This window comes from Bombina bombina, chromosome 2 (assembly GCF_027579735.1).
Source record: "Bombina bombina isolate aBomBom1 chromosome 2, aBomBom1.pri, whole genome shotgun sequence".
Classification (NCBI taxonomy): domain Eukaryota; kingdom Metazoa; phylum Chordata; class Amphibia; order Anura; family Bombinatoridae; genus Bombina; species Bombina bombina.
The window spans coordinates 1,175,635,387-1,175,662,004 of NC_069500.1; the positions used below are offsets into that span (position 1 = coordinate 1,175,635,387).

The 26,618-nt window shown below is 40.6% G+C and overlaps 1 protein-coding gene across 2 annotated transcripts in view; it reads left to right on the forward strand.

The window, feature by feature from the left end:
* Nucleotides 1-26,618, forward strand: part of TENM3 (teneurin transmembrane protein 3) — a 756,540-nt gene that overhangs the window by 390,559 nt on the left and 339,363 nt on the right. For both annotated transcript variants that reach the window (XM_053703859.1, XM_053703860.1), the window contains one exon: nucleotides 9,368-9,490. In XM_053703859.1, the coding sequence (XP_053559834.1) occupies nucleotides 9,368-9,490 (123 nt within the window). The remainder of the gene's footprint in view (nucleotides 1-9,367; nucleotides 9,491-26,618) is intronic.

A 26,618-nucleotide genomic window follows, 5' to 3' on the forward strand; every position in this document is an offset into this window, starting at 1 on the left:
AGTCGTCAGACTTTTCATCCGGGGGAGTGGGAACTTCATCCGGAGGTCTTTGCCCAAATACTTCGACGTTGGGGCAAACCAGAGATAGATCTCATGGCGTCTCGACAGAACGCCAAGCTTCCTCGTTATGGGTCCAGATCCAGGGATCCGGGAGCGGTTCTGATAGATGCTTTAACAGCACCTTGGACCTTCGGGATGGCTTATGTGTTTCCACCCTTCCCGATGCTTCCTTGATTGATTGCCAGAATCAAACAGGAGAGAGCATCAGTGATTCTAATAGCGCCTGCATGGCCACGCAGGACTTGGTATGCAGATCTAGTGGACATGTCATCCTGTCCACCTTGGTCGCTACCTCTGAAACAGGACCTTCTGATCCAGGGTCCCTTCAAACATCAAAATCTAATTTCTCTGAAGCTGACTGCTTGGAAATTGAACGCTTGATTTTATCAAAACGTGGTTTTTCTGAGTCAGTTATTGATACCTTAATACAGGCTAGGAAGCCTGTTACCAGAAAGATTTACCATAAGATATGGCGCAAATACTTATATTGGTGCGAATCCAAGAGTTACTCATGGAGTAAGGTTAGGATTCCGAGGATATTGTCTTTTCTACAAGAAGGTTTAGAAAAGGGTTTATCCGCTAGTTCCTTAAAGGGACAGATTTCAGCTCTGTCCATTCTTTTACACAAACGTCTGTCAGAAGTTCCGGACGTTCAAGCTTTTTGTCAGGCTTTAGCTAGGATCAAGCCTGTGTTTAAAACTGTTGCTCCACCATGGAGTTTGAACTTAGTTCTTAATGTTTTACAGGGGGTTCCGTTTGAACCCCTTCATTCCATTGATATCAAGTTGTTATTTTGGAAAGTTCTGTTTTTAATGGCGATTTCCTCGGCTCGAAGAGTCTCTGAGTTATCTGCCTTACATTGTGATTCTCCTTATCTGATTTTTCATTCAGACAAGGTAGTTCTGCGTACTAAACCTGGGTTCCTACCTAAGGTGGTCACTAACAGGAATATCAATCAAGAGATTGTGGTTCCATCTTTGTGTCCTAATCCTTCTTCGAAAAAGGAACGTCTGCTACACAATCTAGATGTAGTCCGTGCCCTGAAATTTTATCTACAGGCAACTAAGGATTTTCGACAAACGTCTTCCCTGTTTGTCGTTTATTCTGGTCAGAGGAGAGGTCAAAAAGCTTCGGCTACCTTTCTCTCCTTTTGGCTTCGTAGCATAATACGGTTAGCCTATGAGACTGCTGGACAGCAGCCTCCTGAAAGAATTACAGCACATTCTACTAGAGCTGTGGCTTCCACTTGGGCCTTTAAGAATGAGGCTTCTGTTGAACAGATTTGCAAGGCTGCAACTTGGTCTTCTCTTCATACTTTTTCCAAATTTTACAAATTTGACACTTTTGCTTCTTCGGAGGCTGTTTTTGGGAGAAAGGTTCTTCAGGCAGTGGTTCCTTCCGTATAAGGAGCCTGCCTGTCCCTCCCGTCATCCGTGTACTTTAGCTTTGGTATTGGTATCCCATAAGTAATGGATGATCCGTGGACTGGATACACTTAACAAGAGAAAACATAATTTATGCTTACCTGATAAATGTATTTCTCTTGTAGTGTATCCAGTCCACGGCCCGCCCTGTCACTTTAAGGCAGGTAATTTTTCCATTAAACTACAGTCACCACTGCACCCTATGGTTTTCCTTTCTCTGCATGTTTTCGGTCGAATGACTGGTAATGGCAGTTAGGGGAGGAGCTATATAGCAGCTCTGCTGGGTGAATCCTCTTGCACTTCCTGTTGGGGAGGAGTTATTATCCCATAAGTAATGGATGATCCGTGGACTGGATACACTACAAGAGAAATACATTTATCAGGTAAGCATAAATTATGTTTTTGTGATTAAAACAGGGCAAACCATTTAAAAAAAAGTTTCCAATTCACTTCTCTTATTAAATTTGCTCCGTTCCTATGGTATTCTAAGAGATACCTAGGTAGACATCTGGATCACTTCATGGCAGGAAACAGTGATTCCTTCTAGTGCTCTTGCAAATAGATATAATTCTTTTAAAACTGCTGCCATATAGTGCTCCAAAAATGGGTTGGCTTCTAAGTACATGTCTCTGTTTTTCAACAAAAGATACAAAGTGAACAAAAAATTATAATATAAGTAAATTAGAAAGTTATTTAAAATCACATGCTCCTGAGGGTACAATAGGAATTGTTTATTATGGTAACTCAGTATGTGATGTTTGTTACCTTGGATATTGTGTTCCTCATGCATATATGATATAGCACCATGTATAATTGTTTGAAGACACCCTTGTTGGATATAAATAAAAAATATATATAAAAAAAATCACATGCTCTGCCTGAATCATTAAAGCAATCACAATGATGTCATAGGTCCCTCTGCGCGTGTGCACCCTGTGTTTAGAACTCGTAAACTGAGGTACTGACATGGCAGCCCCAGTAACTTTATATTATTGTATTTGTGTTGTTTGTATAATTTGTTCCTCCTAGGCTCAAAGCTCATAAAACCATGTGCAAATGTATATATTTGTATTACAGGGACCTGGATTTATTAACGTCAAGTCATTGCATTTCTTAAATATAAATGTTGGAGAGACATAGGCCTAGATTTGGAGTTTGGCGTTAGCCGTGAAAACCAACGTTAGAGGCTCCTAACGCTGGTTTTAGGCTACCGCCGGTATTTGGAGTCAGTCAAAAAAGGGTCTAACGCTCACTTTTCAGCCGCGACTTTTCCATACCGCAGATCCCCTTACGTCAATTGCGTATCCTATCTTTTCAATGGGATCTTTCTAACTCCGGTATTTAGAGTCGTGTCTGAAGTGAGCGTTAGACATCTAACGACAAAACTCCAGCCGCAGAAAAAAGTCAGTAGTTAAGAGCTTTTTGGGCTAACGCCGGTTCATAAAGCTCTTAACTACTGTGCTCTAAAGTACACTAACACCCATAAACTACCTATGTACCCCTAAACCGAGGTCCCCCCACATCGCCGCCACTCGATTAAATTTTTTTAACCCCTAATCTGCTGACCGCCACCTACGTTATCCTTATGTACCCCTAATCTGCTGCCCCTAACACCGCCGACCCCTATATTATATTTATTAACCCCTAATCTGCCCCCCACAACGTCGCCGCCAGCTACCTACACTTATTAACCCCTAATCTGCCGTCCGCACGCCGCCGCCAGCTACATTATAGCTATGTACCCCTAATCTGCTGCCCCCAACACCGCCGACCCCTATATTATATTTATTAACCCCTAACCTGCCCCCCTCAACGTCGCCGCCAGCTACCTACACTTATTAACCCCTAATCTGCCGAGCGGATCTCACCGATACTATAATAAAGTTATTAACCCCTAATCCGCCTCACTCCCGCCTCAATAACCCTATAATAAATAGTATTAACCCGTCGCCGACACCTAACTTCAATTATTAACTCTAATCTGCCGACCGAATCTCGCCCCTATTCTAATAAATGGATTAACCCCTAAAGCTAAGTCTAACACTAACACCCCCCTAAGTTAAATATAATTTAAATCTAACGAAATAAATTAACTCTTATTAAATAAATTATTCCTTTTTAAAGCTAAATACTATTTTAGGGTTTATATTTATTTTACAGGTAACTTTGTATTTATTTTAACCAGGTACAATAGCTATTAAATAGTTAAGAACTAAAATAGTTAAAATAATTACAAAATTACCTGTAAAATAAATACTAACCTAAGTTACAATTAAACCTAACACTACACTAGCAATAAATTAATTAAATAAAATACCTACAATTATCTACAATTAAACCTAACACTACACTATCAATAAATTAATTAAATACAATACCTACAAATAACTACAATTAAATAAACTAACTAAAGTACAAAAAATAAAAAAATATTTACAAACATAAGAAAAATATTACAACAATTTTAAACTAATTACACCTACTCTAAGCCCCCTAATAAAATAACAAAGCCCCCCAAAATAAAAAATGCCCTACCCTACTCTAAATTACTAAAGTTCAAAGCTCTTTTACCTTACCAGCCCTGAACAGGGCCCTTTGCGGGGCATGCCCCAAAGAATTCAGCTCTTTTGCCTGTAAAAAAAAAACATACAATACCCCCCCCCAACATTACAACCCACCACCCACATACCCCTAATCTAACCCAAACCCCCCTTAAATAAACCTAACACTAAGCCCCTGAAGATCTTCCTACCTTGTCTTCACCATGCAAGGTATGACCGTCCGTTCCAGGCTCCGATATCTTCATCTAAGCCCAAGCGGGGGCTAGACATCCATCATCCGACGGCTGAAGAAGTCCAGAAGAGGCTCCAAAGTCTTCATCCTATCCGGGAAGAAGAGTAGATCCGGACCGGCAACCATCTTCTTCCAAGCGGCATCTTCTATCTTCATCCGATGAGGACCGGCTCCATCTTGAAGACCTCCACCGCGGACCCATCTTCTTCCGACGACGACTTCCCGACGAATGACGGTTCCTTTAAGGGACGTCATCCAAGATGGCGTCCCTCGAATTCCGATTGGCTGATAGGATTCTATCAGGCAATCGGAATTAAGGTAGGAATTTTCTGATTGGCTGATGGAATCAGCCAATCAGAATCAAGTTCAATCCGATTGGCTGATCCGGTCAGCCAATCAGATTGAGCTCGCATTCTATTGGCTGATCGGAACAGCCAATAGAATGCGAGCTCAATCTGATTGAACTTGATTCAGCCAATCAGAATATTCCTACCTTAATTCCGATTGGCTGATAGAATCCTATCAGCCAATCGGAATTCGAGGGACGCCATCTTGGATGACGTCATTTAAAGGAACCGTCATTCGGCGAGTAGGCGTCGGGAGAAGAGGATGTTCCGCGTCGGATGGAAGTTGATGGCTTCCGAAGAAAGAAGATTGAAGATGCCGTTGATAGAAGACTTCATCCGGATCATGGACCTCTTCAGCTCCCGCTTGGATGAAGACTTCAGCCGGATCATGGACCTCTTCAGCTCCCGCTTGGATGATGACTTCAGCCGGATCATGGACCTCTTCAGCCCCCCGCTTGGGCTTGGATCAGGACATCGGAGGAGCTCTTCTGGATCGATCGGTGAACCTGGTATGGTGAAGATAAGGTAGGAAGATCTTCAGGGGCTTAGTGTTAGGTTTATTTAAGGGGGTTTGGGTTAGATTAGGGGTATGTGGGTGGTGGGTTGTAATGTTGGGGGGGGTATTGTATGTTTTTTTTTACCGGCAAAAGAGCTGAACTTCTTGGGGCATGCCCCGCAAAGGGCCCTGTTCAGGGCTGGTAAGGTAAAAGAGCTTTGAACTTTAGTAATTTAGAATAGGGAAGGGCATTTTTTTATTTTTGGGGGCTTTGTTATTTTATTAGGGGGCTTAGAGTAGGTGTAATTAGTTTTAAATTGTTGTAATATTTTTCTAATGTTTGTAATATTTTTTTATTTTTTGTAACTTAGTTCTTTTTTATTTTTTGTACTTTAGTTAGTTTATTTCATTGTATTTATTTGTAGGAATTGTAATTTATTTATTGATAGTGTAGTGTTAGGTTTAATTGTAGATAATTATAGGTATTTTATTTAATTTATTTATTGATAGTGTAGTGTTAGGTTTAATTGTAACTTAGGTTAGGATTTATTTTACAGGTAAATTTGTAATTATTTTAACTATTTTAGCTATTAAATAGTTCTTAACTATTTAATAGCTATTGTACCTGGTTAAAATAAATACAAAGTTACCTGTAAAATAAATATTAATCCTAAAATAGCTATAATATAATTATAATTTATATTGTAGCTATATTAGGATTTATTTTACAGGTAAGTATTTAGCTTTAAATAGGAATAATTTATTTAATAAGAGTTAATTAATTTCGTTAGATTAAAATTATATTTAACTTAGGGGGGTGTTAGTGTTAGGGTTAGACTTAGCTTTAGGGGTTAATACATTTATTAGAATAGCGGTGAGCTCCAGTCGGCAGATTAGGGGTTAATAATTTAAGTTAGGTGTCGGCGATGTTAGGGAGGGCAGATTAGGGGTTAATACTATTTATTATAGGGTTAGTGAGGCGGATTAGGGGTTAATAACTTTATTATAGTAGCGGTGCGGTCCGCTCGGCAGATTAGGGGGTTAATAAGTGTAGGCAGGTGGAGGCGACGTTGTGGGGGGCAGATTAGGGGTTAATAAATATAATATAGTGGTCGGCGGTGTTAGGGGCAGCAGATTAGGGGTACATAGGGATAATGCAAGTAGTGGCGGTTTACGGAGCGGCAGATTAGGGGTTAATAATAATATGCAGGGGTCAGCGATAGCGGGGGCGGCAGATTAGGGGTTAATAAGTGTAAGGTTAGTGGTGTTTAGACTCGGGGTACATGTTAGAGTGTTAGGTGCAGACGTAGGAAGTGTTTCCCCATAGCAAACAATGAGGCTGCGTTAGGAGCTGAACGCGGCTTTTTTGCAGGTGTTAGGTTTTTTTTCAGCTCAAACAGCCCCATTGTTTCCTATGGGGGAATCGTGCACGAGCACGTTTTTGAGGCTGGCTGCGTCCGTAAGCAACTCTGTTATCGAGATTTGCAGTGGCGTTAAATATGCTCTACGCTCCTTTTTTGGAGCCTAACGCAGCCATTCTGTGGACTCTCAATACCAGAGTTATTTTAAAGGTGCGGCCAGAAAAAAGCCAGCGTTAGCTACGCGGGTCGTTACCGACAAAACTCTAAATCTAGCCGATAGTTTAAGGTAGTGAGAGGACATCCAGGATCAAATATTAGAAAGACAGCGACACAAGTTAGCAAGGAAGGGATAGGTCTGTGGCAGAGATTTGGGTGTTATCAGCATACAAATGTTAATGAAACCCATTGGCCTTTATTTAGGAACCTAAAGATGAAGTATAGATTGAGAAGAGTAGGTGCAATGCACAGAGCCTTGTTATAGCCCAACATAAAGTGGTTAAAGGGACAGTCTACACCAGAATTTTTATTGTTTAAAAAGATAGATAATCCCTTTATTTACCATTTCACAGTTTTACATAACCAACACAGTTATATTAATATACTTTTTACCTATGTGATTACCTTGTATCTAAGCCTCTGCAGACTAGTTGTGAAAAAATGTCAAAATGCATTCACATAAGAGGGGGCCTTCAAGGGCTTAAAAGTTAGTATATGAGCCTACCTAGGTTTAGCTTTCAGCTAAGAATACCAAGAGAACAAAGCAAAATTAATGATAAAAGTAAATTGGAAAGTTGTTTAAAATGACATGCTCTATCTGAATCATGAAAGTTTATTTTTGACTAGACTGTCCCTTTAGTGTCATAGAATGCACCAGAGAAGGCTACACTAAAAGTACGGTTGGACAGGTAGGAAGAGAACCACAAAAGCATTGTGACGCAAATATCGAATGACTAAAGGGTTTGGAGCAAGAGAGGGTAGTTAACAGTTTTAAAGGCTGCAGAGAGATAGAGAAGGTTTAGCAGAGAGAAGTGGCCTTTAAATGTTTCTGTACATAAATAATTAGCATTAATGCTTGCACTCTCTGTGGAGTGTTGAGGCGAAATACAGAATGCAATGGTCATTAAAGGGAGTTTATTGTGAGGATATGTGATAGATGTGTATACACTAGCATTTATAGAAGTTTTGAGGCAAGGGGTAGTAGAGACATAAGGTGGTAGTTGGAGGGGTTGGGTGCATTAAGAGAAGTTTTTTTTGAGCATAGATGTGAAAAAAGAAAAAAACTGTAGTCATTAAAATGTTAATGCAGCCAATCAGAAGGTGTGTCAATCGAACAAGACTAATTTGTCACTTGCAAGCTGCAGAGGCCACTTGTTGCTATAGATAAATAGTGGATCTATACTGTGATTGGGCAGAACATTTCACATTGTCATTATTAGGCTCTAGTGCATGAAGTGGGGGCTGGGCCAACACTTAAAGGGACATGATAAAGTGATGCAACCTATTACATTAACATCTCTATATAAAAAAGGAATATACATAATCTAAACAACTCCTCAGTTACCACATCCAACTGTAAGGAGACTTATAAAATCAGGATATTATACCCCGGGACTTTCAAGGGGACATTCATCATGGCATGTGAAGGCACAATCACCTTCCCTTCTCAGTCAGTGGCGACTCTAGAAACAATATATGGGGGGGCACATAAGATACCACAGTCAACTGGGGGGGCACTAATCATTTTCCTCCATCTATACTAAAACAACATTTTATTTTCCATTTTATGTCTATTATCAAACTCCCTTTGTTCTCTTGGTATTCTTTATTGAAGGATCAGCAAGGCACTACTGGGAGTTAGCTGAACACATCAGCTGAGCCAAAGACAAGGGGCATATATGTGCAGCGTACAATCAACAGCTAGCTCCCAGTAATGCAATCCCTCCTGAGCCTACCTAGGAAAACTTTTGGATTTCATTTAACTTTAAGTAAAAATATGGTGCGTGTGTGTATGTATATATATATATATATATATATATATATGTGTGTGTGTGGTTTATTTCCCCCCCATGCAAGTATCGGTGAAAAGAGTAGCTATGGATGACAGAGCACCGTCTCTGGTGTCCTGAATACAATTTAGCAATGCACAACTTGTCCATTTAATAGAATAGCTTGGTTAAAGATGTTGAGAAATAAAGACAAGCAGTACAATTTATTCTACTATGATATACAAAAAAATATTCAGTTTAGGCTTCCTATTTTGTGTCTTGTGTAGTTGTACTTAAGAATTTAGGATGACTTAAATATAAAATAAAAATATGAATAATTTATGTTTGCAGCCCTCAATATCAAGAGGTTGAAAAGTGTGCTAGGGTAATTAACAGTCTTGGCAGCCGTTTTAATGCTTGTGCTTTAAACTTTGTCATAGAATGTCCTGTCTGAATTTCATCTGGGATTTTGTTTCTCAAGGAGGCCTTTTCATTTCACCCTTTTAATACCACCACCATTTTAAAATCTCAATTGTAATTGTTAAGAATTGCCCAGCGATGTTCAGGTTGTAAACCATCAGAGAAACGTAGAAAACCCAGATATGTCATTACTTAGAGACGTTTTCATGTAAGCCTTAGCTGGGGATCTCACACCTTCATTAATAGAAGAATCCAAAAAGGGTTAGAAAACTCATAATCTAAGCCAGTGTCTGTCTAATAGTTTATAAAGGACGATACAAATAAATGGTCTTCTCAACAGAAATAAAAGGTGTCAAGTATTTTTATTTTTATCTTCCACAAAAAAACTTCAATTTGTTATTCATTCTAGTTTGCTGTCTGGTTATCATCTTTTGTTGTTATTCTAAATACTCTTTAACATAACATTTTCCCTCCCTTTCAGCCATGCATCTCTTCGGTCTTAACTGGCAGCTACAGCAGATGGAAAATGACACATTTGAGAACGGAAAAGTGAATTCTGATGTGGGACCAACACATTCTGTATATGTACCCCCTGTTGATAATGGTATGAAAAATATTATCTTTTGTTCTGTGCAGTTATTTTATTATTCTAATTAATTTATTACAAATTACTTTATCTGTGAAAGTATTCAAAATTGTGTAACTAACTGTTGAAACTTTAACAGCCAAAGACATAAAAGTTGCAATCCAAATTAGTGCACATTTAAAACATCAAAATTGTAAGAATAAGCTTCTTTCTATTTCAGTTTTCTCCTTGGCTTCTTTTGAAAGTAATTATGTCACTACTGCTTTTGGCTCCATTGTGCTCCTCGTGCACTCTCCATGCACTCCAGACATTTAGGCTTTGTATTGGCTGCGAGTGTGCACCAAATCAGCATGGTTTACAAAGAGTAGTGAGAAGCAATGGAGACAGCACTGATGAGAAGTTACTTATGATCTGTTTTACAAGCTTGATTTATATTTGCATCGTTGCTTGTGTTCAGAATGTGGTTTTCATGAGGTAATGGAAAATCACCATTGATCACAAAATCCTAAAGAGAGTCCATTCTTATTATTATCGGTTATTTGTAGCGCGCCAACAGATTCCGCAGCACTAGTCATCAACTAGATATAATATATTATCTAGGTACAACCAATCCCTGAAAAGTGTTGCACATGTGCCAGACATTGCTGAATCATTTCATCTAAAGACATTCGGCTAGATTACGAGTTGTGCGTTAGGCTTAAAAAGCAGCGTTCAGAGGTCCTTTCAATGGGACTTGCATAGCGCCGGTATTACTAGTCTGCCAAAAAGTGAGCGGTATTCTATTCAATTCTATTGGGTATTTGTAAAGCGCAAACTAATCACCCGTGAGGATCTCAAGGCGCTATGGGAGGGGGGAGAGGGGGGCTAAGGGAAGACGATTCAGTCGAAGAGCCAGGTCTTGAGGTCCTTCCTGAAGTTTGTAAGGGAGGTGGATTGTCTGAGGTGCAGCGGGAGGGAGTTCCATGACCTTGCTGCCATATAGGAGAAGGATTTTCCTCCAGACTGGTACCACATTTTAAAGTCAGTAGTTAAGAGTTTTACACTACAACGCCGTAGCATAAAACTCTTAACTAAAGTGCTAAAAAATACACTGACACCCATAAACTACCTATTAACCCCTAAACCGAGGCCCTCCCGCAACTTACATTTTTTTTTAACCCCTAATCTGCCGAACCGGACATCGCCACCACTATAATAAATATATTAACCCCTAAACCACCGCACTCCCACCTTGCAAACATTAGTTAAATATTATTAACCCCTAATCTGCCGTCCCTAACATCGCCTACACCCACCTACATTTATTAACCCCTAATCTGCCGCCCCCAACGTCGCCGCCACTATACTAAAGTTATTAACCCCTAAATCTAAGTCTAACCCTAAACCTAACACCCCCTAACTTAAATATAATTAAAAGAAATCGAAATAAATATTCCTATCATTAACTAAATTATTCCTATTTAAAACTAAATACTTACCTATAAAATAAACCCTAAGCTAGCTACAATATAACTAATAGTTACATTGTATCTAGCTTAGGGTTTATTTTTATTTTACAGGCAAGTTTGTATTTATTTTAACTAGGTAGAATAGTTACTAAATAGTTATTAACTATTTAATAACTACCTAGCTAAAATAAATACAAAAGTACCTGTAAAATAAAACCTAACCTAAGTTACAATTACACCTAACACTACACTATAATTAAATGAATTCCCTAAATTAAATACAATTAAATAAAATTAGCTAAAGTACCAAAAAAACAAACATTAAATTACAGAAAATAATAAACAAATTACAAGATTTTTAAACTAATTACACCTAATCTAATCCCCCTAACAAAATAAAAAAGCCCCCCCAAAATAAAAAAAGCCCTACCCTACACTAAATTGCAAATAGCCCTTAAAAGGGCCTTTTGCGGGGCATTGTCCCAAAGTAATCAGCTCTTTCAACTGTAAAATAAAATACAAACTTGCCTGTAAAATAAAAATAAATCCTAAGATAGCTACATTGTAACTATTAGTTATATTGTAGCTATCTTAGGGTTTATTTTATAGGTAAGTATTTAGTTTTAAATAGGAATAATTTAGTTAATGATAGGAATATTTAGGGCTCGATTTATCAAGCCCCTACGGCTGCAAGTTCTCACAAGAACTTGCTCGCCATAATGTATCAAGCAGCGGTCACGAGACCGCTGCTTCCCTAAGCTCTTCGCCACCTCTAAGGTGGCGAAATTCAATCTCTGCGGTCGAGTCCGACCAAGGAGATTGACAGCTCCTGCCCGCATGTGATTGGCTGTGCGCGGGCAGGGGGCGGGATTGCTCGTGAGCGCAAAATTGCGCTAGTGTGCAATGTTGATTACCTGCGGGTAATTTCGCCCCGCCACAGATGAGCTGAGGCGTACAGGGGTGCGTATACGTGCCCCTGTACGCCTCAGCTTTGATAAATCTAGCCCTAATTTTGATTTCTTTTAATTATATTTAAGTTAGGGGGTGTTAGGTTTAGGGTTAGACTTAGGTTTAGGGGTTAATAACTTTAATATAGTGGCGGCGACGTTGGGGTCGGCAGATTAGGGGTTAATAAATGTAGGTAGGTGGCGGTGATGTTAGGGCTGGCAGATTAGGGGTTAATAATATTTAACTAATGTTTGCGAGGCGGGAGTGCGGCAGTTTAGGTGTTACTATGTTTATTATAGTGGCAGCGACGTTGGGGCGGCAGATTAGGGGTTAATAAGTGTAGGTAGGTGGCGGCAACATTGGGGGCGGCAGAGTAGGGGTTAATAAATATAATGTAGGGTTCGGCGATGTTGAGGGCAGCAGATTAGGGGTTCATAAGTATAATGTAGGTGGTGGCGGTGTCCGGAGCGGCAGATTAGGGGTTAATAAGTGTAAGATTAGGGGTGTTTAGACTCAGGGTTCATGTTAGGGTGTTAGGTGTAGACATAAATTTTATTTCCCCATAGGAATCAATGGGGCTGCGTTAGTGAGTTTTACGCTGCTTTTTTGCAGGTGTTAGACTTTTTTTCAGCCGGCTCTCCCCGTTGATTCCTATGGGGAAATCGTGCACGAGCACGTTACACCAGCTCACCGCTGACTTAAGCAGCGCTGGTATTGGAGTGAGATTTGGAACAAAATTTTGCTCAACGCTCACTTGTCTTTTTAACGACGAGTTTCTGAAAACTCGTAATACCAGCGCTGTAGGTAAGTGAGCGGTGAGGGAAAACTGCTCGTTAGCACCGCACAGCCTCTAACGCAAAACTCGTAATCTAGCCGTCAGTTTTGTAAATTTCTTCTGTCTCCCACCAATTTGAATCATGACCTCATGTTCTGGTTTCATTTTGTTTTTCCTTCTAAAAATTGATGCAAATGATGTTGATTAGAATAGATGCAAGTGGCACAGAAAAAAAAAACCTTACACTGTAGCAAAACCGTGTAATTAACCGTTTAGATTACCCCATTAGTAGAGTGAACACTGCTAATGTCTTAAAGGGATTCTTTCATGGTTCAGATAGAGCATGTGATTTAAAAAAAACTTTCACATTTATTTCTGTTCCCTTGATTAAGGGTTTGTATTCCAAAACATTGCTTATGTTTGGTGTGTCTGTACCTTAGAATATGTTCCAATAAATAAGGATTGCTCTAATATGGTGCTGTGGATTTTGGAAGTTTGAAGGAATTTGCAGTCACCCTGTTTCTACGGGCATCAGGCTGCTTCAAGGTGCTGTAACGAGATCAATACAAGACGTTTGTTGAAAAGCAGGGACATATGCTTAGGAACTGGACCATTTCGTAAGCACTATTTTGCAGCAGCTTTGCAAGAATGTTATCCATTTGCAAGAGCACTTAATGGCAGCACAGTTTGAGCCTACCTAGGTTTCGCTTTCAACAAAGAATACCAAGAGAACAAAACAAATTTGATGATCAAAGTAAATTGGAAAGTTGTTTAAAATTGTATGCCCTATCTGAATCATGAAAGCGTAATTTTGACTTGACTGTCCCTTTTAAAAAAATAAATAAAGTTACTTTAGCATTATCTTGTGCCCATGCTGTGCTGATCTTGGCACTAACCGAAGCACTGATTAGCATACTTACCGATCAACACTGGCACATTTGAGTTAAGTTTTTCATTGCAACGTTCTGGATCTTAATCCTTGGTACTCTTTACCTTGCTCTGACTGTGCAACACCTTACAAATCTTCAAGCATTCTATGTAACTCACCTGTTAAGAGACGTTTGTCACCTTCATTTCTAAATGCTCTTCATCGTCCTATCCCACCCATATAAATTTGTATAGCTTACCTCATTGTTGCTGCAGCTACAAACTATTCTGCAAGCTAAGGCGAGCAATCTACACACCTTTCTCACTCACCTACTCTAGATTGTAAGATCTTCATCATCATCCCAATTCATTTGAGTTGTCAAGTCTTCTTATATTATACTGTGTAACCCACTAATCAGATTCAGTGCTGCAAAATATGGTGGCACTTTGCAAATAAATAATAATTAATGCTAAAAAAAATTAATTTCTCTTGTTAAGTGTATCCAGTCCACGGATCATCCATTACTTATGGGATATTAACTCCTCCCCAACAGGAAGTGCAAGAGGATTCACCCAGCAGAGCTGCTATATAGCTCCTCCCCTAACTGCCATTACCAGTCATTCTCTTGCACCCAACGAATAGATAGGATGTGTGAGAGGACTGTGGTGATTATACTTAGTTTCATACCTTCAATCAAAAGTTTGTTATTTTATAATAGCACCGGAGTGTGTTATTCCTTCTCTGGTAGAATTTGAAGAAGAATCTACCTGAGTTTTTCTATGATTTTAGCCGGAGTAGTTAAGATCATATTGCTGTTTCTCGGCCATCTGAGGAGAGGTAAACTTCAGATCAGGGGACAGCGGGCAGATTAATCTGCAAAGAGGTATGTAGCAGCTTATTATTTTCTGACAATGGAATTGATGAGAAAATTCTGCCATACCGATATAATGTAAACTCAGCCTTAAATGCAGTAGCAGCAACTGGTATCAGGCTGTCATGTATGTATATTTTACACTTCAGTATTCTGGGGAATGGCACTTCACTGGAATTATACTGTATGCATAAAACTTTAGCCTAATTTGCAGGGACTAGCAACAGGCTTTTTAATAACACTCAATTTATTAATGTTAAACATTTTTTGCTGGCATGTAAAATCATTTAATTTTCTGAGGTACTGGGTGAAAAAATGTTTTGGGCACTATTTTTTTCCACTTGGCAGTCGTTTTATTTAATTTATGACAGTTTACTGATCTCTCTCACTGTTATGTGTGAGGGGGAGGGTCCTTTTTTGGTGCTTTTGCTACGCATCAAAAAATTCAGTCAGAAGTTTGTCTTCCCTGCATGATCCGGTTCATCTCTACAGAACTCAGGGGTCTTCAAAACTTGTTTTGAGGGAGGTAATCACTCACAGCAGAGCTGTGAGATTGTAGTTGACTGTGATAAAAAAACGTTTATTTCTGTATTTTTTTTTTATTTTTTTTTTTCTGCTATCAGGGTTAGTTATCCTTTGCTAATGGGAGCAATCCTTTGCTAAAATTGTGTTTTTTACAAAGATTTGATGCTATAACTTTTCAGTTTATTAATTTTCAACTGTTATAACTTTTTCTGTGCTTCTTATAGGCACAGTACATTTTCATATTATAGTAAATTACTTGAAAAGTATTTCCAAGTTGCTAGTTTATTTGCTAGTGTGTTAAACATGTCTGATTCAGAGGAAGATATCTGTGCTATATGTGCTAAAGCCAAAGTGGAGCCCAATAGAAATTTATGTACTAACTGTATTGATGCTACTTTAAATAAAAGTCAATCTGTACAAATTGAACATATTTCACCAAACAACGAGGGGAGAGTTATGCCGACTAACTCGCCTCACGTGTCAGTACCTGCATCTCCCGCTCGGGAGGTGCGTGATATTGTAGCGCCGAGTACATCTGAGCGGCCATTACAAATCACATTACAGGATATGGCTACTGTTATGACTGAAGTTTTGGCTAAATTACCAGAACTAAGAGGTAAGCGTGATCACTCTGGGGTGAGAACAGAGCGCGCTGATAATATTAGGGCCATGTCAGACACTGCGTCACAATTTGCAGAACATGAGGACAGAGAGCTTCATTCTGCGGGTGACGGTTCTGATCCAAACAAACTGGATTCAGATATTTCAAATTTTAAATTTAAGCTGGAAAACCTCCGTGTATTACTAGGGGAGGTGTTAGCGGCTCTGAATGATTGTAACACAGTTGCAATACCAGAGAAAATGTGTAGGTTGGATAAATATTTTGCGGTACCGGCGAGTACTGACGTTTTTCCTATACCTAAGAGACTTACTGAAATTGTTACTAAGGAGTGGGATAGACCCGGTGTGCCGTTCTCACCCCCTCCGATATTTAGAAAGATGTTTCCAATAGACGCCACCACACGGGACTTATGGCAAACGGTCCCTAAGGTGGAGGGAGCAGTTTCTACTTTAGCTAAGCATACCACTATCCCGGTGGAGGATAGCTGTGCCTTTTCAGATCCAATGGATAAAAAGTTAGAGGGTTACCTTAAGAAAATGTTTGTTCAACAAGGTTTTATAGTGCAACCTCTTGCATGCATTGCGCCTGTCACGGCTGCAGCAGCATTTTGGTTTGAGTCTCTGGAAGAGACACTTGAATCAGCTCCATTAGATGAGATTACACACAAGCTTAAAGCCCTTAAGTTAGCTAACTCATTTATTTCAGATGCCGTAGTACATTTAACTAAACTTACGGCTAAGAATTCCGGATTCGCCATTCAGGCACGCAGAGCACTGTGGCTAAAATCCTGGTCAGCTGACGTTACTTCTAAATCTAAATTGCTTAATATACCTTTCAAAGGGCAGACCTTATTCGGGCCCGGGTTGAAAGAAATTATCGCTGACATTACAGGAGGTAAAGGCCATGCCCTGCCTCAAGACAGAGCCAAACCTAAGGCTAGACAGTCTAATTTTCGTTCCTTTCGTAATTTCAAAGCAGGAGCAGCATCAACTTCCTCTGCACCAAAACAGGAAGGAGCTGTTGCTCGCTACAGACAAGGCTGGAGACCTAACCAGTCCTGGAACAAGGGCAAGCAGGCCAGGAAACCTGCTGCTGCCCCTAAGACAGCATGAATCGAGGGCCCCCGATCCGGGAACGGATCTAGTGGGGGGCAGACTTTCTCTCTTCGCCCAGGCTTGGGCAAGAGATGTCCAGGATCCCTGGGCGTTAGAGATTATATCTCAGGGATACCTTCTAGACTTCAAATTCTCTCCCCCAAGAGGGAGATTTCATCTGTCAAGGTTGTCAACAAACCAAATAAAGAAAGAGGCGTTTCTACGCTGCGTACAAGATCTTTTATTAATGGGAGTGATCCATCCGGTTCCGCGGTCGGAACAAGGACAAGGGTTTTACTCAAATCTGTTTGTGGTTCCCAAAAAAGAGGGAACTTTCAGGCCAATCTTGGATTTAAAGATCCTAAACAAATTCCTAAGAGTTCCATCGTTCAAAATGGAAACTATTCGGACAATTTTACCCATGATCCAAAAGGGTCAATACATGACCACAGTGGATTTAAAGGATGCTTACCTTCACATACCGATTCACAAAGATCATTACCGGTATCTAAGGTTTGCCTTTCTAGACAGGCATTACCAGTTTGTAGCTCTTCCATTCGGATTGGCTACGGCTCCGAGAATCTTCACAAAGGTTCTGGGTGCTCTTCTGGCGGTACTAAGACCGCGAGGAATTGCGGTAGCTCCGTACCTAGACGACATTCTGATACAAGCTTCAAGCTTTCAAACTGCCAAGTCTCATACAGAGTTAGTACTGGCATTTCTAAGGTCGCATGGATGGAAGGTGAACGAAAAGAAGAGTTCTCTCTTTCCACTCACAAGAGTTCCCTTCTTGGGGACTCTTATAGATTCTGTAGAAATGAAGATTTACCTGACAGAAGACAGGTTAACAAAGCTTCAAAATGCATGCCGTGTCCTTCATTCCATTCAACACCCGTCAGTAGCTCAATGCATGGAGGTGATCGGCTTAATGGTAGCAGCAATGGACATAGTACCCTTTGCACGTCTACATCTCAGACTGCTGCAATTGTGCATGCTAAGTCAGTGGAATGGGGATTACTCAGACTTGTCCCCTACTCTGAATCTGGATCAAGAGACCAGAAATTCTCTTCTATGGTGGCTTTCTCGGCCACATCTGTCCAGGGGGATGCCATTCAGCAGGCCGGACTGGACAATTGTAACAACAGACGCCAGCCTACTAGGTTGGGGCGCTGTCTGGAATTCTCTGAAGGCTCAGGGACAATGGAATCAGGAGGAGAGTCTCCTACCAATAAACATTCTGGAATTGAGAGCAGTTCTCAATGCCCTTCTGGCTTGGCCCCAGTTAACAACTCAGGGGTTCATCAGGTTTCAGTCGGACAACATCACGACTGTAGCTTACATCAACCATCAGGGAGGGACAAGAAGCTCCCTAGCAATGATGGAAGTATCAAAGATAATTCGCTGGGCAGAGTCTCACTCTTGCCACCTGTCAGCAATCCACATCCCGGGAGTGGAGAACTGGGAGGCGGATTTCTTAAGTCGTCAGACTTTTCATCTGGGGGAGTGGGAACTTCATCCGGAGGTCTTTGCCCAAATACTTCGACGTTGGGGCAAACCAGAGATAGATCTCATGGCGTCTCGACAGAACGCCAAGCTTCCTCGTTACGGGTCCAGATCCAGGGATCCGGGAGCGGTTCTGATAGATGCTTTGACAGCACCTTGGACCTTCGGGATGGCTTATGTGTTTCCACCCTTCCCGATGCTTCCTCGATTGATTGCCAGAATCAAACAGGAGAGAGCATCAGTGATTCTAATAGCGCCTGCATGGCCACGCAGGACTTGGTATGCAGATCTAGTGGACATGTCATCCTGTCCACCTTGGTCGCTACCTCTGAAACAGGACCTTCTGATCCAGGGTCCCTTCAAACATCAAAATCTAATTTCTCTGAAGCTGACTGCTTGGAAATTGAACGCTTGATTTTATCAAAACGTGGTTTTTCTGAGTCAGTTATTGATACCTTAATACAGGCTAGGAAGCCTGTTACCAGAAAGATTTACCATAAGATATGGCGCAAATACTTATATTGGTGCGAATCCAAGAGTTACTCATGGAGTAAGGTTAGGATTCCGAGGATATTGTCTTTTCTACAAGAAGGTTTAGAAAAGGGTTTATCCGCTAGTTCCTTAAAGGGACAGATTTCAGCTCTGTCCATTCTTTTACACAAACGTCTGTCAGAAGTTCCGGACGTTCAAGCTTTTTGTCAGGCTTTAGCTAGGATCAAGCCTGTGTTTAAAACTGTTGCTCCACCATGGAGTTTGAACTTAGTTCTTAATGTTTTACAGGGGGTTCCGTTTGAACCCCTTCATTCCATTGATATCAAGTTGTTATCTTGGAAAGTTCTGTTTTTAATGGCGATTTCCTCGGCTCGAAGAGTCTCTGAGTTATCTGCCTTACATTGTGATTCTCCTTATCTGATTTTTCATTCAGACAAGGTAGTTCTGCGTACTAAACCTGGGTTCCTACCTAAGGTGGTCACTAACAGGAATATCAATCAAGAGATTGTGGTTACATCTTTGTGTCCTAATCCTTCTTCGAAAAAGGAACGTCTGCTACACAATCTAGATGTAGTCCGTGCCCTGAAATTTTATCTACAGGCAACTAAGGATTTTCGACAAACGTCTTCCCTGTTTGTCGTTTATTCTGGTCAGAGGAGAGGTCAAAAAGCTTCGGCTACCTCTCTCTCCTTTTGGCTTCGTAGCATAATACGGTTAGCCTATGAGACAGCTGGACAGCAGCCTCCTGAAAGAATTACAGCACATTCTACTAGAGCTGTGGCTTCCACTTGGGCCTTTAAGAATGAGGCTTCTGTTGAACAGATTTGCAAGGCTGCAACTTGGTCTTCTCTTCATACTTTTTCCAAATTTTACAAATTTGACACTTTTGCTTCTTCGGAGGCTGTTTTTGGGAGAAAGGTTCTTCAGGCAGTGGTTCCTTCCGTATAAAGAGCCTGCCTGTCCCTCCCGTCATCCGTGTACTTTAGCTTTGGTATTGGTATCCCATAAGTAATGGATGATCCGTGGACTGGATACACTTAACAAGAGAAAACATAATTTATGCTTACCTGATAAATTTATTTCTCTTGTAGTGTATCCAGTCCACGGCCCGCCCTGTCACTTTAAGGCAGGTAATTTTTCCATTAAACTACAGTCACCACTGTACCCTATGGTTTTCCTTTCTCTGCATGTTTTCGGTCGAATGACTGGTAATGGCAGTTCGGGGAGGAGCTATATAGCAGCTCTGCTGGGTGAATCCTCTTGCACTTCCTGTTGGGGAGGAGTTAATATCCCATAAGTAATGGATGATCCGTGGACTGGATACACTACAAGAGAAATAAATTTATCAGGTAAGCATAAATTATGTTTTTTCTTAGCAGTTGATTCTCTACAGTAACTGCTTTGGAGTCATTATTTCCCTCAAAGGGTTAACCAGATGTTATTGTCCTTCTGGAAAGACAAGACTAGCTTCATATAATATTCCATCACTTAAATGAATATTGATTGATTTCCTTTTACGAGAAGGGCTCTTGTTTTATCCAGGTTGCTGTGTGTTACAGAATTTAAGCAATGTGAGGTCATGTTGTGTGGTTATTTGCTCACAAACATGTAATGTGTTACTTGATGATATATTATATTATCCAAGGTTGTATCACTAGATGACAGTGTGCCATTGATTAGTGTTAATTTCACCTTGTTGTGTGACTTTTTTATATATGTTAACTCACAGTCCCACCTGTGTTGTATGTCACCTTTTGTAAGAGTTGGGACCATCAGCTGAAAACTCACTCCCCCTTATCAGTCATATAAATTAACTTTTAATAATTACTCTGCTATAATTTAATACGTCATAGCACTGCACAATATGTTGGTGGTATATGTATATATAATGATAATAACAATAATTGTGTTTATAGAAAACAAAGAGCTTTATGTATCAGAATTGCTGAGTTATAATAGCAGGGAAGATATTTACTTGGTACTTTATACAGATGGAACATCTATATAGATGTATAAAATAGTGTAAGAATTGAGCGAACCGTGTTGAGGTTGGCGCCAAATTTTTTTGCCACAAAATCTTTGTACATACTAATTAATGTGAATTTGCAGAAATGATTATACAGCAGAAATGAGAAACTAAGAATTTGAGCTGAACTGATTTTAATATAATTTGTCTAAAATTAGATTCAAGCAATGGTTTAAAAATGGAGATTGTTGTACTCGACTTATTCATTATTATTATTATTACCTTCTTTGACCTGAACCTTTAAAATACTGGTAAAATATCTTTGGCAGACCACCCCGGAGCCAAGGCTCATAGGTTCCCAGGATTTGTGAAACACAGTTGTAGTCTCAGACTATAGTACAGTCATAAATTTATGGGACTCTGGGAGCTAAACTTGAACACTATGTAACTCTAGTCCAGCAACTCTAATTTACCAATACACTTCCCCTTATCATTCACATAATTGTCTTTTTAATAGTGTAATACGTCATAGCACTGCACAATATGTTGATGGTATATGTATTAATAATGATAATAACAATAATTGGGTTTAAATAAAAAAAAAGCGCTTTATGTATCAGAATTGCTGAGTTATAACAGCAGGGAGATATTTACTTGGTACTTTATACAGATAGATATTTCTTTGTGGAGTTCCAGAGCGGAAGGGACATACAGTATATACGTTATGTTGTTAAAGGCAACAGATCCTTGTATTAGTCAGGTTAGCAAAAGCAACAGCAGGATGACTCCAGTGTAGTACTCAAGAGAGTAAAGGGTATTTTGATGGATAAAAAACAAGCTTAAGGGAAATCTAGATAGACTCAGATGGAAGAAAACAGATTAAGCAGAAAGAGGTTAGTGTATAATAGTAATCCTATGTGCTGTGGCACAAGCAAAAGGCAAGCATAGACAAAAAATGAACCTAACTTCTGTAGGAATATAAATCAGCTTTGTTTTCTCTAAGGTGTGTGTGCACATACAGATTTTTTTTTAACCCTGTGCATAAGATTTTTGTTTAACTGCTTCAGTACAAATGATTATGTACTCCTCTAGGCAGGCCACAGATCTCATTTTCTGGTTGAAGAATGTGGCGGGGTTGTAGTTACCTCGACATTCTTAGTATCCCTGTTGTTGCTTTGCCAAGAGGCAGTACTTCACTGTTCATGGTGCAGGGGTAGCTTGTACCTTGGTCCCCACACCATTTGCAGCAACATAAAACCCATTGTTTGAAAGAGTAGGGACTGTCATTTCTCTTGTAAGGTGTATCCAGTCCACGGATCATCCAATACTTGTGGGATAATCTCATTCCCAACAGGAAGTTGCAAGAGGACACCCACAGCAGAGCTGTAATATAGCGCCTCCCCTAACTGTCATACCCAGTCATTCTCTTGCAACTCTCAACAAGCAAGGACGTTGTAGGAGAGAGTGGTTAAATATAGCTAGTTTATTTTCTTCAATCAAAAGTTTGTTATTTTTAAATAGTACCGGAGTTGTGATATTTTATCTCAGGCAGTAAATAGAAGAAGAATCTGCCTGAGGTTTCTATGATCTTAGCAGGTTGTAACTAAGATCCATTGCTGTTCTCACATATGTCTGAGGGGATTACACAGATGAGGTAACTTCAGCGAGAGAATGGCGTGCAGTTTATTCTGCTATCAGGTATGTGCAGTTATAATTTTTTCTAGAGATGGAAAACACTTGAAAATGCTGCTGATACCGGATTAATGTAAGTTAAGCCTGAATACAGTGATTTAATAACGACTGGTATCATGCTTACTCCCAGGGGTAATACCCTTATGATATTTCAATATAAAACGTTTGCTGGCATGTTTAATCGTTTTTATATATGATTTGGTGATAAAACTTTATTGGGGCCTAGTTTTTTCCACATGGCTGGCTTAAAGTTGTGACTGTTAAAAAACGTCTATTTCGTTTTTTTTATCCGTTTTTTTGAACTAAGGGGTTAATCATCCATTTGCAAGTGGGTGCAATGCTCTGTTAGCCTATTATACACACTGTAAAAATTTTGTTTGATTTACTGCATTTTTTCACTGTTTTTCAAATTCTGACAAAATTTGTTTCTCTTAAAGGCACAGTACCGTTTTTTATATTTGCTTGTTAACTTGATTTAAAGTGTTTTCCAAGCTTGCTAGTCTCATTGCTATTCTGTATAAACATGTCTGACATAGAAGAAACTCCTTGTTTATTATGTTTAAAAGCCATGGTGGAACCCCCTCTTAGAATGTGTACCAAATGTACTGATTTCATTTTATGCAATAAAGATCATTTTCTGTCTTTAAAAAATGTATCACCAGAGGAATCTGACGAGGGGGAAGTTATGCCGACTAACTTTCCCCACATGTCAGACCCTTTGACTCCCGCTTAAGGGACTCACGCTCAAATGGCGCCAAGTACATCTAGGGCGCCCATAGCGTTTACTTGGATAATACACTGTCAGCGGTATTAGCCAGACTACCTGAACTTAGAGGTAAGCAAGATAGCTCTGGGGTGAGATAAAATGCAGAGCATACTGACGCTTTAAGAACCATGTCTGATACTGCCTCACAATATGCTGAAGCTGAGGAAAGAGAGCTTCAGTCAGTGGGTGATGTTAATGACTCAGGAAAGATACCTGATTCTAATATTTCTACATTTAAATTTAAGCTTGAACACCTCCGCGTGTTGCTTAGGGAGGTTTTAGCTGCTCTGAATGACTGTGATACCATTGCAGTGCCAGAGAAATTGTGTAGACTGGATAAATACTTTGCAGTGCCGGTGTGTACTGATGTTTTTCCAAATACCTAAAAGGTTTACAGAAATTATTAATAAGGAATGGGATAGACCAGGTGTGCCGTTCTCTTCCCCTCCTATTTTTAGAAACATGTTTCCAATAGACGCCACCACACGGGACTTATGGCAGACAGTCCCTAAGGTGGAGGGAGCAGTTTCTACTCAAGTAAAGCGTACTACTATCCCTGTCGAGGACAGTTGTGCTTTTTTTTAGATCCAATGGATAAAAAATTAGAGGTTACCTTAAGAAAATATTTATTCAACAAGGTTTTATCCTACAGCCCCTTGCATGCATTGCCCCTGTCACTGCTGCTGCGGGTGACTGGTTTGAGTCTCTGGAAGAGGCTTTACAGGTAGCGACTCCATTGGATGACATACTTGCCAAACTTAGAGCACTTAAGCTAGCCAATTCTTTTATTCTGATGCCATTGTTCATTTAACTAAACTAACGGCTAAGAATTCTGGTTTTGCTATACAGGCGCGCAGAGCGCTATGGCTTAGATCATGGTCAGCTGACATGACTCCAAAATCTAAGCTACTTAACATTCCCTTCAAGGGGCAGACCCTATTCGGGCCTGGTTGAAGGAGATTATTACTGATATCACTGGAGGAAAAGGTCATGCTCTTCCTCAGGACAGGTCCAAATCTAGGGCCAAACAGTCTAATTTTCGTGCCTTTCAAAACTTCAAGGCAGGTGCGGCATCAACTTCCTCTAATAATAAACAAGAGGGAACTTGCTCAATCCAAGACGGTCTGGAGACCAAACCTGACCTGGAAAAAAGGTAAGCAGGTAAAAAAGCCTGCTGCTGCCTCTAAGACAGTATGAAGGAACGGCCCCCTATCCGGGAACGGATCTAGTAGGGGGCAGACTTTCACTCTTTGCCCAGGCGTGGGCAAGAGATGTTCGGGATCCCTGGGCGTTGGAAATTATATCCCAGGGATATCTTCTGGACTTCAAAGCTTCCCCCCCAAAAGGGAGATTTCACCTTTCACAATTATCTGCACACCAGATAAAGAGAGAGGCATTCTTACACTGTGTACGAGACCTCCTAGTTATGGGAGTGATCCATCCAGTTCCAAAGGAGGGACAGGGTTTTTACTCAAATCTGTTTGTGGTTCCAAAAAAAGAGGGAACCTTCAGACCAATTTTGGATCTAAAGATCTTAAACAAATTCCTCAAAGTTCCATTGTTCAAGATGGAAACTATTCGTACCATCCTACCACTGATCCAGGAGGGTCAATATTTGACTACAGTGGATCTAAAGGATGCTTATCTTCACATTCCGATACACAAAGATCATCATCGGTTTCTCAGGTTTACCTTTCAAGACAGGCATTACCAGTTGTAGCTCTTCCCTTCCCTGGGGATTAGCTACAGCCCCAAGAACCTTTACAAAGGTTCTAGGGTCGCTTATGGTGGTCCTAATGCCGCGCGGCATAGCAGTAGCCCCTTATTTAGATGACATCCTGATACAGGCGTCAAACTTCCAAATTGCCAAGTCTCATACGGACGTAGTACTGGCATTTCTGAGGTTGCATGGGTGAAAAGTGAACGAGGAAAAGAGTTCTCTATCCCCACTCACAAGAGTTTCCTTTCTAGGGACTCTGATAGATTCTGTAGAAATGAAAATTCACCTGACGGAGTCCAGGTTATCAAAGCTTCTAAATTCCTGCCGGGTTCTTCATTCCTTTCCGCGCCCTTCGGTGGTTCAGTGTATGGAAGTAATCGGCTTAATGGTAGCTGCAATGGACATAGTGCCGTTTGCACGCTTACATATGCATGCTCAGTGGAACGGGGATTACACAGATTTGTCCCCTCAACTGAATCTGGACCAAGAGACCAGGGATTCTCTTCTCTGGTGGCTATCTCGGGTCCATCTGTCCAAAGGTATGACCTTTCGCAGGCCAGATTGGACAATTGTTACGACAGATGCCAGCCTTCTAGGTTGGGGTGCAGTCTGGAACTCCCTGAAGGCTCAGGGATCGTGGACTCAGGAGGAGTCTCTCTTTCCATTAAATATTCTGGAACTAAGAGCGATATTCAATGCTCTTCAGGCTTGGCCTCAGTTAGCAACTCTGAGGTACATCAGATTTCAGTAGGACAACATCACGACTGTAGCTTACATCAACCATCAAGGGGGAATGAGAAGTTCCCTAGAGATGTTAGAAGTTTCAAAAATAATTCGCTGGGCAGAGATACACTCTTGCCACCTATCAGCTATCCATATCCCAGGTGTAGAGCACTGGGAGGCGGATTTTCTAAGTCGTCAGACTTTTCATCCGGGAGAGTGGCAATTCCATCTGGAGGTATTTGCACAACTGATTCATCGTTGGGGCAAACCAGAACTGGATCTCATGGCATCTCGCCAAAACGCCAAGCTTCCGTGCTACGGATCCAGGTCCAGGGATCCCAAGGCGACACTGATAGATGCTCTAGCAGCGCCCTGGTCTTTCAACCTGGCTTATGTGTTTCCACCGTTTCCTCTGCTCCCTCGACTGATTGCCAAGATCAAGCAGGAGAGAGCATCAGTGATTCTGATAGCACCTGCGTGGCCACGCAGGACCTGGTATGCAGATCTAGTGGACATGTCATCCTTTCCACCATGGTCTCTGCCTCTGAAACAGGACCTTCTACTTCAGGGTCCTTTCAACCATCCAAATCTAATTTCTCTGAGGCTGACTGCCTGGAGATTAAACGCTTGATTTTATCAAAGTGTGGCTTCTCCGAGTCAGTTATTGATACCTTAAGACAGGCACGAAAGCCTGTCACCAGGAAAATTTACCATAAGGAATGGCGTAGATATCTTTATTGGTGTGAATCCAAGTGTTACTCATGGAGTAAGGTCAGGATTGCTAGGATAATATCTTTTCTCCAAGAAGGTTTGGAAAAAGGATTGTCAGCTAGTTAAGCGTCTGGCAGATGTTCCAGACGTTCAGGCATTTTGTCAGGCTTTAGTTAGAATCAAGCCTGTGTTTAAACCTGTTGCTCCACCATGGAGCTTAAACTTGGTTCTTAAGGTTCTTCAAGGAGTTCCGTTTGAACCTCTTCATTCCATAGATATTAAGCTTTTATCTTGGAAAGATCTTTTTTTGGTAGCTATTTCCTCGGCTCGTAGAGTCTCTGAACTATCTGTCTTACAATGTGATTATCCTTATCTGATTTTTCATACGGATAAGGTAGTCCTGCGTACCAAACCTGGGTTCT